This window comes from Euleptes europaea, chromosome 9, assembly GCF_029931775.1.
Source record: "Euleptes europaea isolate rEulEur1 chromosome 9, rEulEur1.hap1, whole genome shotgun sequence".
In the NCBI taxonomy this organism is placed as follows: domain Eukaryota; kingdom Metazoa; phylum Chordata; class Lepidosauria; order Squamata; family Sphaerodactylidae; genus Euleptes; species Euleptes europaea.
Window position 1 is genome coordinate 32,185,904 of NC_079320.1, and position 15,156 is coordinate 32,201,059.

Sequence of the window (15,156 nt, forward strand, 5' to 3'; positions counted from 1 at the left end):
TTGTGCATCTTAAGTCCCTCAATTTTTTGCCCATGTTTTTAATCACGTCTGGTCGGCTAGCTCTCTTTTATCAATCCTGGCAGTATAACCATCCATGACGGTGATCTTGAGGTGTAGCAGGAGGGTGTCTTTGTGCAAATAATTGAATTGGTGCATGGTTTTTATTGGCAGGAAACTAATGCTGTACACGTAAATGTTGGAGCAGGCTCTTATTTGGAAATCAATATTCCCATGACCGTAGATGAAAAAGGTAGGTTCAGGCAAAGTATTTTGTATTCATCAGGGAAAATGAATTTGAGGTTGAAGTCTCAAACATTCATTTATTTGGGGAAGTGTGGTTGACTGATATGAAGTGTTGACTTGAGTCAAGAATCTCTCAATAGTTGAGGCTTCCCCCCTCTATGTTTACACACTTTTGTTAGTTTGCATTCATTGTTGAAACTAGAATGTTCGTTTGCTTTTCTACCATCCTTATGTCATAGAGTTGAATGAGTTTGGGATCAGGCTACTACTGCCATCTATCTATGTAAGATGACGTTTTAAAGTGCATACTAACATTGAAGTATTAACGGCATGGAAAATTTTGCAATAGTAAATGGCAGCAGGGAGACCTTTTGGGACCAGGGAAATCTGATTTCTTCCCATATTTCACCTTCTCCTGCTGCTTGCCATTGCCTCCTGCCCCCAATTGCCATCATGTCCCCTGCTCCATTTGCTGTCACTGTGTCGTCTTCATCCTGGCCTTCTCCAAGCCTCTACTGAAACTCATGAGCAGGTGCCTTCATTCATTGTGATTGCTACAACAACCTACAATACAACCAACCTCTAGCTGTAGGTTTTTAAAAATGTCTGTACAAGCACATACACAACTTGTTCAGGGTTTTTTAGATTTTTCCCCCAAAGCTGGGGAGTTTCCTGGGTTTTCAGACCCATGAATGGTAGCCATGACTGGCCCCACTATGCAGATTTTGGTATCTGCACAAAGACCAGCACTTGTTTTTTAGATTAGGATATTTACATTGTTAATGCTGTCCCAGGCATTTTTCTGTTGTAGACTTATGTTACTTCCTCATCTCCTAGCGCTGTATATAGAACACTGTACAGTGTATGCATAATGTCTCCTTCATGCTGCATTCTACATAAGATGTTTATTTTTAAATTGGTCCAGTCCGTGCAATGTGCTTACTTCTGATATATAAAGGGATCAGAACACTAATTAAAAATTGAAATGATGATGATGTGGTGTTTGGAGAAAGAGAGAAGCACATGTTTATTCTTTTGTTCTAATTACTTAGGTTACACTCCTACAATTAAAGGACAACTTTTACATGTAGATGCCACCAGCAGTATGCAGTACCGAACTCTCTTGGAAGCTGAAATGTTAGCTGTAAGTATTGGTATTCATAAGTACCAGAGTGATATCAGTATTTTGTTTTAAAATTTGCCAGAATATGGAGTATCAAAACACTAGAACACCAGATATTTTGCTTCATTAGTATGTAAGTTGACATCTGCAGAGTTTGAGCAGTCTCTTCAGGAACAGCCTGACAGAGAATGCACTGCAGTAGTACTGGTCTAGTTAAAGTCCACTAATGGCAATTTGTGTGGGGAAGCAGTGATGCTGTAACTTGAGCATCAGTTTGATGTATACAATAACCAGAGATCTAAGGCATTGTGAGTTATGGTCCAGAAAGTGGAAGGGAGCTGAAATAAAGTGAGTTTTCTCTCCTTTGTCACTCTCAGTGACAGTAACGTCTGTGTTGGTCTGAAGGGAAAGCATCTGCTGTTGCAGGGAGGGAGGCAAAATCTGTCTTGGTGCTGCTGCCCATTGCCGGGATTTGGCCTGATGATTATTTAGTTTGTCGAAGGCTTTCACGGTCAGAGTTCATTGGTTCTTGTAGGTTATCCGGGCTGTGTGACCATGGTCTTGGTATTTTCTTTCCTGACGTTTTGCCAGCAGCTGTGGCAGGCATCTTCAGAGGAATAACACTGAAGGACAGTGTCTCTCTGAAGATGCCCGCCACAGCTGCTGGCGAAACGTCAGGAAAGAAAATACCAAGACCAAGGTCACACAGCCCGGATAACCTACAAGAACCAATTATTTAGTTTGTTTTCCTTCTGCATAATGGATAGGCTAATACAAATGTTTTTGAAATTCATCTTACCTCTTTACTGCCTCTTTAGCCTCACTAGACTACTTGAAGTTTCCAGATCCATATCTTTATATATATATATATATATATATTCTGTACAATAATATACATACACATATACATACACATATACATACACATACACACACACACACATATATATGTGTGTGTGTGTGTGTGGTGTGTGTGTAAATGTATATATAAAATAAAAGGTACAAGGTGAACATGTTTACTCAAACCTATAAAACCCTGTGAAATTAAGATCTCTTTTCTCTCATATTTTTCTGCAAGTTATATTCTTTGCACTACCCCCAACCATATCCAGATCCAGATCTTGAGAGGATGTACTACTTTTAAGAGTTGTATAGGGAATTGAATCAGGTGTGGCTCTTCCTCATCATAGTGTTGTGGTGATGTGAGAAGTTGTGCCTGGCAGAATCTTCCCTTCCACAGATCTCTTAAACTTATATAAATCCTTTCAAAATGGAGATGGCAGCCATATGTACCCTTCATTGTCTGTCTGAAAGGCTTGTTGCCAGTGTGGTGTAGTGGTTGGACTGGGATCTGGGAGACTGAGGTTCAAATCTCCACTCTGCCATGGAAGTATGCTGGGTGACCTTGGGCTAGTCACGTACTCTCAGCCTAACCTACCACACAGGGTTGTTGTGAGGATAAAATGGAGGTAAAGAGAACCATATATGCCACGTGTTGGGTCTCCATTAGGGTCTCCATTAGGGAGAAAGGCAGGATATAAATAAAGCAAATTAAATTAAACCATTCTTTCCTGTAAACTGCTTATAGAACTTCCCTTTCCTGTGTTCTGGGTAAGGCCTATCTTTTTCTTGGCACCTTAACTATCCATTGTTTTTTCAATTCCCAATTTTTCTTCCCTAGTTAGTGCTTCTTCATTCAACTCCTCAGGCTCTTAGGCAGCAGCACCCTTAATTGTTTCTCCATCCACCACCTTCCTATACTTTATCTTTTCTTTAGGTCTTTTTTCCTGCCATAGGCCTTTGCCTCCATTACCTGTCTTCTCTACTTGCCCTTTTCTGATTCTTCTGGCATCATCCTGCTTTCCCCATGAATTCCCTATATGTCAGACCACTGCTAAATCTTCTCTCTCTCCCTTACTTTCTGAATCTTCTTTTAATGTGGCTTATATATCTGTTGAAGGTAGCTTTGACTCTTGAAAGCTTATATCACAAAAATCTTGTTAATCTCTAAGGTGCTACTGGACTCCAATCTAGCTCTTCTGCTGCAGGCAAACATAGCTTCCCTCCTGAAACTAAGAGAGCCTGTGAGCATTCCATGTTTCTTATTTTCACAACACTTAAAATGTTCATGGATGTTCCAAGACACCACTTCATCTAGTAGGTGCCAGTACCTTCATTGTTACGATTACAAAATCCTGTCTTACATTTCAAGATAGTTTAATGATTTGTTGCCCTGCAATATAAAAATGGGTTTTTCATACAAAATACTATGATCAAAAGTTGACTGGTATCTTTGCTATGAAAGCAGACGACAAACATGTATTTATTGGAAGTATTGAAACAAACTAAAATTAAATCAGTAGGAAAATATTTTTAATTATTCACCAAGAACAGTTATTACTTTACTTTGCCTGTTGTTCATACGTTACCATATTATGAGCATATGCTACTGCTTTTGTGTTTTGTTCAGTTTCATATTAATTCTACCTATCCCCGGATATGGAACATGCCGCAGACATGGCAGTGTGAAGTTGAAGTATATAAGGCAACCTACCATTTTATCTTCGCTCAAAAAAGCTTTTTTACAGGTAGTGGCTCTATTTTATGTAACATGTATATTTTGCAAGTTTTTTTTGAAAAAATAACAAATAGCAGTACCAATACGAACGGGGTGTTTGTGAACAGATATACTTATTAAGAATTGCTATAACAATATCTTATTTACTTGTTCATTTCATTATACCTTAGTCATCCAACTAATCTGGAGAATTATTTTGATCGCAGCAGCACAGAATATGTTCCTGCACTGCAGTTTCAGTGAAGAACTTTTGGTGTAGCAATCATCTAAATGATTTATGTCTTGGTGGAATTAATTAATTAATTCTACTATTGTCTTGATGCATGATGTATGTATTAAATTAGAAATATCGAAAGCTCTTTCCTTCCTAACCCCCACTGGGCTGAATAAGCCTAGTTTAAGAAGCTGCACTTTGATTTCTGCTTTGCCAACCAGTACTAGCAAAAGGTTTTATAAACCCTTGATAAAATAAAGTTTGTTTATTTAGTACTTACTACTTGTTTACTTGTTTTAGTTCATAATATTCACTTGCAGTTGAGCTGTGTAGGATTGATACTGTTTTAAGATTTTCATGTATCTCCATAATAAACTGGCTTGCCCCAATATAAATGATGAAAGCCATACAGTGGGGCCCCACACAGGTACCTTGTCTGACCAAGACTGATTGGGAAAGATATTTTGGGGTTGTAGTGAATAGCTTGATGAAAATGTTGGCTCAGTGTACAGTAGCTGTGAAAAAGGCAATCGTCATGTTAAAGAGTATCAGGAAAGTAGTTAAAAATAACATGACCAATATCACAACGCACTTGTATAGATCTATGGTGTAGCCTCATTCGGAATACTGTATCTAAAAATGATATTAAGGAGATAGGAAAAGTGCAGAAGAGGGCAATCAAAATGTTTAAGGGGTTGGAATACTATTTCTATGAGGAAAGGTTGAAGAGTTTGGGACATTTCAGTTTACATAAAAAATGGTGACTGAGGGGGGAAATGATCAAGCTTAAATGATAAATTATAAGAAAGTGGATAGTGAGTACTTTTTCTTCCTCTCCCACAGTACTAGAACTTGGGAGTCCAAAATGGAGTTGATGGGCAATAGATTCAGGATGAACAAAAATGAGATGCTTCTTTACTCAATTACATTGTGGAATTCACTGCCAGGGGATGTAGTGATGGCCACAAGCACACGTGGCTTTAAAATAATTAAACAGATGCATGGGAAGATAGGTCCATCAGTAGCTACTAGCCATAGTGACTAAGTGTAATGCCCATCATCCAAGGCAGGAGGCCTCTGAATACTGGTGCTAGGAGCTAACATCAAGCGAAGTCATTGCTTTTTATGCCATCTTGGCCCTCTGAGGCAGTTGGTTGACCACTGAGTGAAACAGTTTGATGGATCACTAGTCTGCTCCAGCAGGGCAGCTGTTATGTTCCTACCTAGGGGACATCCCGGACATCCTGGATATGCAACAACTGTAACATTGTAAATTAATCAGAAGAAATATTGTTAAATTCCCACTGGTGATTGAAAATGCTGAGGAGATCAATTGACAGTCAAAGGGGAAAATGGAGTGGGAGTTGGGGAGCTTGTATGTTAAATACAAAAACGTATTTAAATGCAAAAATAAATATATAATAATTTAAAAATGTCCTGTGCCAAATAAGTGAGTAGATGAAATGGTTCCGAGTTCCAATGATATTTTGCTGAATCTTGCAAAGTTTTAATATTTGGAGCTATTTTAGATGCTAAAGGTTTTTGGAACAGTTAATCCTTTGTATTTTAATAGCATCTTAAAGTGAATGTATTTATGCAATTTATTTATGTAAAGCTTCAGTCTAATTAAGTTTATGATCAAGCTGATCCTTTTGTAGTTTCTGGGTTGGATCCAGTGACTCCCTTCCTATAATAGAGGGGGACTTTTGACAGAGGGCACATCTCTCTGTTGAAAGAAAACTTGGCAGAAGGGAATCATAAGATCCTACTTAGCATAAGAGAGTTATAGGTTCTAAACCAGTATGATTACTGTGAAACAGAAGCATTTGACAGACTAACTCTTTTAATGTAATGTAAAACAGTAAGAATTCTGACTCACATGTTTTTATTTGCCTGTTTTATTTATGCATCACTTGTTATAAAAAAGAATGGCTTCCTGCCTAAGAACACAAATGTCCCGCCAAAGGTTTTGAATGCTCTTAGAAATGCAACAGCTACTGTTTGCTAGTGTGGGACAATCTGGGACCTCAGGAGGGAGCAAGAATGCTGTATTTCTTCTTCTAATTATTTACTGTTAAAAAAGCAAATATTTTTGTGGTTGGAAAAGTGAAAAGATGGAATGGTTTTCACAATACATCTGACTCAGAAGGTATTTGCTCTACTTGGTTATTCCACGGAAAAGATGAAGATGTGAACTTTTAATCTAACATAATCTGTTTTCTGAGTGAATGGCGGTGCCCATGTATGCCCTTTCATTTCAGATTTGATTCAGGATTGGTCCAGTGACAGTGCCCCTGACATCTATGCCTTTGTTCCTTACACATGGAATTTTAAAATCATGTTTCATCAGTTTGAAATGATTTGGGCAGCAAATCAGCACAATTGGATTGACTGTTCCACAAAGCAACAGGAAAATGGTAAGACGTATGTATAAATATATTTCGAGCAAGACGTACAACTTCCCTTCCCATATCAAGAAGTAATGCTTAACTGAAAATAAGAAGTGGCTTTGCTGTTCCTGTGTGTGTGCTCGTGCGCAGATTGTGTGCTACAAATGGTCCTGGAATCCCTCACATAGCAGGGCTACCTACTTGTTCTGCTATCAGGTTGCTCCAGTTTATAAATTTCTATTGTCAGTATAACTGTTACAAGGCCAAATGCAGTAGCAGCTAACCTGGAAGATTTAATTTTCCCATGTATTAGAACAACTGTCTGATTTCTGGTGAACATATCTCAGGCATTACTTGTGCTGAGATTATGAGCTCTCCTTTCGACAAAGTGATTCATATTAATGTGGATGTATTGGTTTCTTAGCAAGGAGCAGAGGGAGGTGCAAGCAAAATCCGAATGCTCTTCTCTCTCTTGCTCTAAGAAGTAAACAATAATTTTATCCTTACTATTTTATTGTTATTTTGTTTACCTTATGAACCACCACATGTAGTTCTCTGGAGATATGTCATATACATTATCTCAATTAAAAAAAAATTATTCTAAGGAATTCTGGAGATGGCATAGAGCAGGGAGTGGCTTACCATTCTGGGCTAGGAATTGAGGGACTCATTACTGTGTACACATGAGTAGTGTGTTCTGATTGGTTTTGGCCTATGCTAAAACTTGGCTACTCTGTCGAGATCTGTGTAGCCCTTCTGAAGTATGTTATTCAGGGTCAGACTACACGATACACCAAACACAGGTGCTGGACTGGACTTGCAATTAGACATACATCAGGGAAAATCATAGTTAAAAATGCTCCTTTTCTTAGCACTATGGGATGGGGGTGGGGGGAGAAGGCGCTTCTGGTTTCCCTACCATCCTGCTTTCACCATGGGAAAGTGTGGATCTGTTCACCACTTTTCTCTGGCTCCATGTGTCCTTCCTAGGGCACATGCAGCCAGAGAAGGGTCGAAAGCCTACTGCTACCCTTTCCACTGGTGAAAGGGTGGGTGGGAGAGAAGCTGGTCTCTGTGTCTCTCCCCCTTCCCATATCCACATTGTTTCCTCATAGCACCAAGTGAACGAACACCTTTGAAGGTGAGTTTCTTCAGTGTATGTCTGACTTTGAGTCCAGTCACCCACTCATGGTTAAGAGCGGCAGACTCTAGGAGAACCGGGTTCAACTCCCCACTTCTCCACGTGAAGCCGGCTGGGTGACCTTGGACCAGTCACAGCTCTCTCAGAACTCTCAGCCCACGTGAAGGCAGGCAATGGCAAACCACCTCCGAAAGTCTCTTGAAAACCCTGCAGGGTCGCCATAAGTCAGCTGTGACGTGACGGCGCTTTCCACCGCCACCCTCAGAGTCAGTGAAATCAAACGGGCAAGCCCAGCCTGGAATAAACCAAAAGCCCTTAATACTTCTTTGCATCAGCTACCTTGATTTCTGGGAATGTTTCAAGTATGCATGGATGAGATATCTTTTTCTGATATATTGTACTTTACCAGAGCTTACACCAGAGCTGGGAAGTTGTAACTTGTGATGAATTATGGTCAATGGAGACTTTGGTTTCTCTCCCTTCCCCCATTGTTCTGGATAAGCCCATGTGTTATCTATCACTCAAGAGCTGAAGCACTTACCTGGCAGCACTGTTTTTTAAAAGGGTCACTGGCAGGACTCTCTTGCCATACCTCATGTGTCTGCTGGGCTGCCAGAGCCCTTGCAGAAACTGGAAAGAGAAGCTTGCAAATCTGTTTTAAGGCTCTGTGAGGCGGACAGAAGTGAGGAAGAGCGCCGCCTTTTTCCCCTTCTTGCTTCTGTTCAATCTCTTCAGGTTGAAAGTGGCACTGAAGCTCGAACACCAGCGCAGTTGTGATTAAGGTTGTATAGTCTTTAGAAAGGCAATTTTAACTTGGATGACTGGTATCTAATTTTTTCTATTCTCTTGTAGTTTATGTGGCAGCCTGTGGGGAAACATTAAACATAGATTTTTCTTTGCCTTTTGATGACTTTGTTCCAAGCATCTGCAGCACTACATTCTCTTTAAGGGTAAGTGACTTTATCCAGTTCACAATGCATTTGTTTTCGTGGTAACACAATCCTTCGATGGTATTGGTTTGGACCTGGTTACAAGAAAAGAAAAGACTGCCTTTAAAGAGGAGAGAGCTCAAACATCATTGTTCATTATACTTTATTAAATCGGACTTTTCTTTCTACTGTTCATATGGTCAAAATTATTTTCTTTTATGCATTTGATAGTCTCCTTCCTTCTCTCTGTGTGTGTCTTTCTTCTGTTAAAGGGGTTACTACAGTCATTTATGGAGCCTGATCAGGTTTTCCCCCTCTTTTGGCAAGGGGGTGGTGGAGGTGGGAACTGTCCTGCCCATGTTTCTGGGGGGGGGGCATGTTTATTAAGGCAGCTTCAGCAGCTCTTTTAGGAGATGTCCTGAGTACTATGAGAATACAGTATTTTGCAGTCCACTGTGTCCTTCTTGGCAAGGGATGGGAAGGATGGGAGTGACTTCCCCTTCTTAAATAGTTGCTTCAGCTTTTAAGGGAAGCATCCTGCATTACAGTGCAGGATGCAGAGAGTGATCTTAACTGCATAGAATTGCATATCAGGCGAACATTTGTCAAAGTTTGCCAAAATGGATGGATCCTGTTCATGGGATAGGGGTGGTGACAACTGGTGAAAAGGGGTTCTGTGTTTTGGTTCAGCCCTATAATGTAACCTGTTATGCCACCACTTTGTCTTTGGTATCGTTTTGAATATATGACAGCACTTAACCAGATTTTTGAGCGGTTGTTCATGAAGCATTTTTAATTGCTTGATAGACCATTATTTCTGCTGCTCAAGAGCATTGTCTGGTGAATCATTGATGGGAGAAAGGAAAGGCTTGATAGACAATTGATTCAAATATCAGTGATATTACCATAGGCAATCTGATTGGTTAACTAGGTGAAATGGTTAAGAGGCATTATACTTCTTCAGAGGAGGAAGGCATCTTAACAGGTTTGGGAGTAGGGCTGACTTCTTCCTGTCGCCTCAAGTGGTTGGATTCCACTCCCAGTACTGGTCCTGCCTGATAGAGAGATCTGGGTTGTTAAAGAGGACTGCTTCTTAACACTGCTTCCAACCACATCATCTTAAGCCTCCCATACTTGTCCTTGTCCAAAAAGTTTCCTTTTCTTCTCTTCCCCCTCCCCTCAGCGGTGAGCAAAAAAGAGAAGGCAAAAGAGATTGAAAAGGCTATACCTTCCTCTCTGTGATGGTAAGAGCATAGGTCCACTAATCCTGGAGTCTTTCCATGCTTCTGAGACTACTGAAGGCCTTCCTGGCCCAGTTTGAAGACACGTGGCAGAGGGGGCATCTCCCAAACCTAAGGGAGAACAGTTGCAGCCAGGGACCAATTTATGACAGATAATTCTGTACATGATGCTAGACCACCACCATTTGGGATGTGGTTACCGCTGTTTGTGATGTCTTCTTCCTCGTATGCAATGGGCTTGAATTTTTTTACACTATAAATAAAATAATCCCCATCTCCCCGATCCACTAACAAAAATCCTGAGAATTGTTGTCACTCTCTTGTATACCCAGACCAAACTGTGAGGACTGTAGCACCTTGACAACTTTTTTTGTATATTTTTGGAAAAAAATACGAATCTATAAAAGTGGGCATAAAATCAGTATTGTCTGAAGTGTTTTCCATGGTTTTTTGATATCATTTGTATGAATATTGGTTTTCATGTTATATTTTCAGGGAGAAGGTCTAGATCTTCACTTATTTCTTCCGGACTGCCACCCCAGTAAATATTCTCTCTTTATGTTGGTAAAAGACTGTCATTTTAGCAAACTAAATCCTGAGTCTTGTAACTCTGCTGAAAGTCAGAGTGGTCAAAAACCAAGCAAACCAAAGTGGAGGAACATAACACAAGAAGAGTGAGTTCCTGTTTCTGTTTTATCGACTACATTTTGGTTCTTTTGTACTTTGTTATAAGTGTTGTTGTTGGTTCCTGTGTTTTCTTTCTGTGTTCGGAAATTGTTTTAACAACCACCATTTAGTTTTTAAAAAATGTTCTTTTTGAAAAGGGCTGGCTGGGTCGAATGCTGGACTGTTCCAAATGTTATGCTCACAATTGGCTATGCGTGGCATCCAATTTATCCCCAGAAAGCTGACGAGCAGTTAAAGCAGTCACGTAAGTGTCTCCTAATTGCTTTAATTGTTTACACATGAGGAAAATTTCAGAGTTACTGTAGAAGCATTTTGAGAGAGAAGCTAGAACTTAAGCAGAATAAACTGAAAAACAGCGGAACCTTTGGATAAAGCCATGCTGCTCTGTTACCGTATGTGGTGTCTCTCTAGGCTTGGAGTAGGTTAAGCTATTGGGTCACTAAGTTTATTTTACAAAATGTATATCCTGTCTTTCTGCTTTCAGAAAGGCCACCAATGCAGCTAACATTAAAACGTACATAATAAAATCACATTTTTAAACTGTCGAAACCAGCCAGAAAAGAACAACAACACATCATTTAAATCAGAACTAAAATGCATACAAAGACATAAAAATAACAAAACACTGGTTAGGAGGGAAGGATCACTGAGGAAATGCCAAATGAAACAAACCAGTCTTCACTCACTGGCAGAAGATGGCAATGGAAGGGTACAGACAAATCTTCCTGGGGAGAGAGTTCCAGAGTTTTCATATCACAACTGAGAAAGCCCTTTCACAGGTTGTCACCTGCCTAATCTCAGAAGGTAGGAACAACTGAAGCAGGGCCTCAGAAAATGACCATAGAGATCAGGTAGGCTTCTAAGGGAGTAGACGGTCTGCACTTTGTCAGCATGAATGAGCCTCTACCGGAGCCAAAACAGTGTCGCCTAAGGGCAAAACGTGTGAGAGAGATTTGAAGAAATAATTTGAAGTTGTTGCTGGGAAACAAGTGTGTTTCTGGTTGGGGGGATTTGACATAGCGCATGCCCTTGCAGTTCCTGTTCAAACGTTTGTAAATTAGTTCTTGCCTCCCAAAGGAAACCTGTTTGGTTACTTTCCATCCTTTAGGGGCCTCCAAGAGGTTTCATGTTAAGACTGTAAGATAAATGTTGTGTGTTTTATTATTGGTTTTAAACACAACAATAACAAAATGTGTAGAATTAAGAGGAACTAAATCCTAGTCTGGCACCACTGCTATATTCTCTGCAGAATAAATTGATCTTTAGTGCCATTTAAAAACCTGACTGGAGTAAGCCTAAAAAATTCACCATGTCACTTTTGTCAGAGAATTCCAAAATGTACCAATCTTGATCCCAGAATGCAGTGCTTGCAAATTCTAGTGAAATAAAATACATTTCCTCCTATTTAACAATCAATATTTGTTCCTATTGAGTTAAACCATCAATAACCTTACCATTAATCTATCTGATGGTGTCTTGCTGCTACAAGAGATATTTTATATAGAAAAAAATCACAGGGCCCTGGAGAACAGCAGCCTAGTGTAGTATTGCTTATACATTTATTAGTATGTTTCTCTTTAAAACGCCTTTGTGGTACTTTAGTTCTTATTGTAGTTGGGCTTCATAGATACCTTGAAATAAAAGCATATTAGATGTAATAAAAAGTATACCAGCTTCATTTTAGTGTTTCCTTATTGTCAGTTTCTTATAAAAAACTTCTGAAACTGCAAAAAGGAGTGTTGGGGGCTTAGTATCATAGCTATCAGTAGGAAACCTTCGTGGAACAACTAGCACATGTGTAGTGGATAACTGTTATTATTTGTATTATATATTATTTTATATTTATATTATTATTTATATTATTTATATTAATATTTATATTATTTTAATATTACTAATAACTGTTATTATTTACATTGCTTCTCCCAAACTCTTATGCTTTTTGCAAAAAATATGGAGAGTGCTGAAAGCATTTCCTAGAGTTGATGTGGCAATCGGCTGCATGCGGACATCCCTGGAGCATGCCTATTCTTTTTGATAGACAACAAGAGGTGGGGGGAGAACCGCATGCTGTAGACCAAAAAATTAAAAGGAAATTGGATTTTTCTTTTAAAAATTGCGGAACAAGTACACAACTTTCATTTCATTTGACGCAAACGGGAGCTAACATAAAGGTTAATGCTATTTCAATTATTCTAGTTAGAACTTCATTATACTTAGTATAACAAGAAGTGAGTTGCTGATCTGGGAAGCACTTGATCCATAGCCATAGCTGTCAGTATATTTTTTCCTTGTAATTTTTGAATTTTTTTCTGCACTATCGTCTGTGATTTGCTAAAGAACACAAGGTACAATTATCACAATGCGTTATTCATAAGTCAGAGAGAATGCACAAGTTTTTGTTGCAGTTGAGAACAGTATGGTAAACTTGTGTTCTGTATATATTCATTACCAGTCCTTATTTAAATTTTAGTAAGAGGTATGGAGGACCATATGTGCTGGCAAGAGCTTCTTGGGTGAAGTAAAAATGTGTGGTAATAAAGAGAGAAACTTTGTGGAAATTGCCAGACTTATTCTCCCTTCCCTGGCATTTGTTCTGAGTGTTGTGGAACTCATTTCCTCTGTGATCATATCAGCAGTCGGCAGACTACCCATATCAAGCATTTTATTTCATGTGTTATCACTGAGCTACTTAACTACCTTTACTTAAATACTTAACATGATGACAAAATTATTTTACTTTTTTGTTAATCCGAAGTGTCAGAAATGGAAGAAACGATGTTATCTGGATTAAGACCCTCCCAGAAGAAGTCCCCCTTAGCATCTACCCGCCCTCCTGTTGACCCTTCTGAGCTTCCACCTGACAGGCTCCGCGTGGAACTGGAACTCTCTCCAGACTCTCATATCATTTTATATGGACCTCTTTTGAAAGCCTTCCTGTCCATAAAGGTATGGAGAATGCCATGAGCTAAAGGACACAAACCCTTAGCGCAGAGGGTCTACACCTACGACTCTAGAGCCAAATGTGGCTCAGTATGCAACCAAATATGGCTCTTTAAATAAGAAAATCAAATCTTTACGGTATATTGGAGGGACAGGTGGGATACCTGTGTAGTAGACAGGAGGCTCGAGAAACCACTAAGTAAAGGGAATGGCAGACAAAGATTTTTATTGGCCTGAAGGGCTTCTTAAAGATCCTATAGAAAGGGAAATGCTAGAAGTGAACGTCTGCCCTTGGTGAAACTTGAGAAACGTAGTGAATATTGTTCCCTTCGGGGGCTGAGTTTAATATGAGTTTTCAACTGGGTCATCTAAGTAAAGTCAAGTCTAGATACTCACATGCACGACTAATTTTTTCTCCCAAATATGCCATCAGAAAAAAAGAATAAGGCGTAGTCTTAAATCTGTATACAAGTTGCAGTGATGTCCAATAATAAAAATCTTTTGGGTGCAACATTTTAAAGGGGTGTGTGTCTTTACATTCAGGGTCGTGTTCAAGTAAATAGAGGCAGTTCAGAACTGAGGTTGGTGATTTCCATCCATGTCTGGCCTGCGGTGTGTGCTGCTGCTGCACAAGGCTGATGAGATTAACACGAACCTTGTCTTAATTTGTCCCATGCAGAAAGGCCTGAGCAGGCCTAATTTCAGGTGCTTCATAAATAATGTATTTTATTATTTATCATCTTGCAAACTTCCTAGTTTTTTTTTTTTAATGAGCGCTAACAGAAACCATCCACTTCTGAAGCTTGTAATAGGATGTCTAACCTTGATCCTGCAGGTTATGTTGGTATAATCAAAAAGCGAGGTTTATTGATGTGTTTTTAAAGTAGATTGCAGAACTAGAGCTTGATTGAAGCATAAAGGTTTATGTTCTGTTCTCTTATGAAAAATGTTGCTAATTCATCCTGCCAGGAAAATTATTTTGGTGAAGCTGATATGTACACTGACTTTGAAGAAGTGATTTCAAGCCCTGTTCTATCCATGTCAACGTCTTCAAGTTCTGGATGGACTGCGGTAGGAGTGGATGCTGACAAGAAGGAGAGCGAGACGTTGGTCAGGCAGGCTCATCCTCTAACTCTGCGCCCTTGGGATATTACTGTGCTTGTTAATGTGTACAAAGTGCATGGACGACTCCCAGTGGTAAGTGCTTCAGGCGCTTTATTACTCAGAAGCATCATGTATACAGTAGGCTTAATTAAACATTCAAAAACATTCAAAAAGTAAACTGTTCTGAGGACCAGTCTCAGCAGAGGTGAGGTAGAAATTTTTAAAGTAAACGAAATTCACATGCAGTCCCTGGCTTCGGTCTCTGGAATGTGGTGGGATTGTGGTGTTGCTTTTCCTATGGGGCTTGAGCACCCTGGAAGGAAATGTTCCTAAGGACTACAGGGAAGCTGTGCTTATCAACCCATAAGAACATATAGTTGAGGGAGAAGAGGGCAGTCTGTCTCTTCCCTGTTTGGTGTATATTGCTCTCCCCACTGGTTCATGGAAGAACTGCATGTAGCTTCATCCCTTCCGGTCAATGTGTTGCGCTTAGTAGCTGTTGTCTACTCCCTCCTGCCTGGATCAGCTAAGTGAACTTGGCTTCCCTCCTTCTCCCACCACCG

The 15,156-nt window shown here is 39.7% G+C and overlaps 1 protein-coding gene across 1 annotated transcript in view; it reads left to right on the top strand.

Annotated features, from left to right (window-relative positions):
* BLTP1 (bridge-like lipid transfer protein family member 1) overlaps window positions 1-15,156 on the top strand; it is a 141,818-nt gene that overhangs the window by 28,599 nt on the left and 98,063 nt on the right. Inside the window, exons 12-20 of the mRNA XM_056855866.1 lie at window positions 172-250; window positions 1,296-1,387; window positions 3,837-3,954; window positions 6,420-6,575; window positions 8,542-8,639; window positions 10,355-10,533; window positions 10,684-10,790; window positions 13,305-13,495; window positions 14,459-14,686. Of these exons, the coding sequence (XP_056711844.1) occupies window positions 172-250; window positions 1,296-1,387; window positions 3,837-3,954; window positions 6,420-6,575; window positions 8,542-8,639; window positions 10,355-10,533; window positions 10,684-10,790; window positions 13,305-13,495; window positions 14,459-14,686 (1,248 nt within the window). The remainder of the gene's footprint in view (window positions 1-171; window positions 251-1,295; window positions 1,388-3,836; window positions 3,955-6,419; window positions 6,576-8,541; window positions 8,640-10,354; window positions 10,534-10,683; window positions 10,791-13,304; window positions 13,496-14,458; window positions 14,687-15,156) is intronic.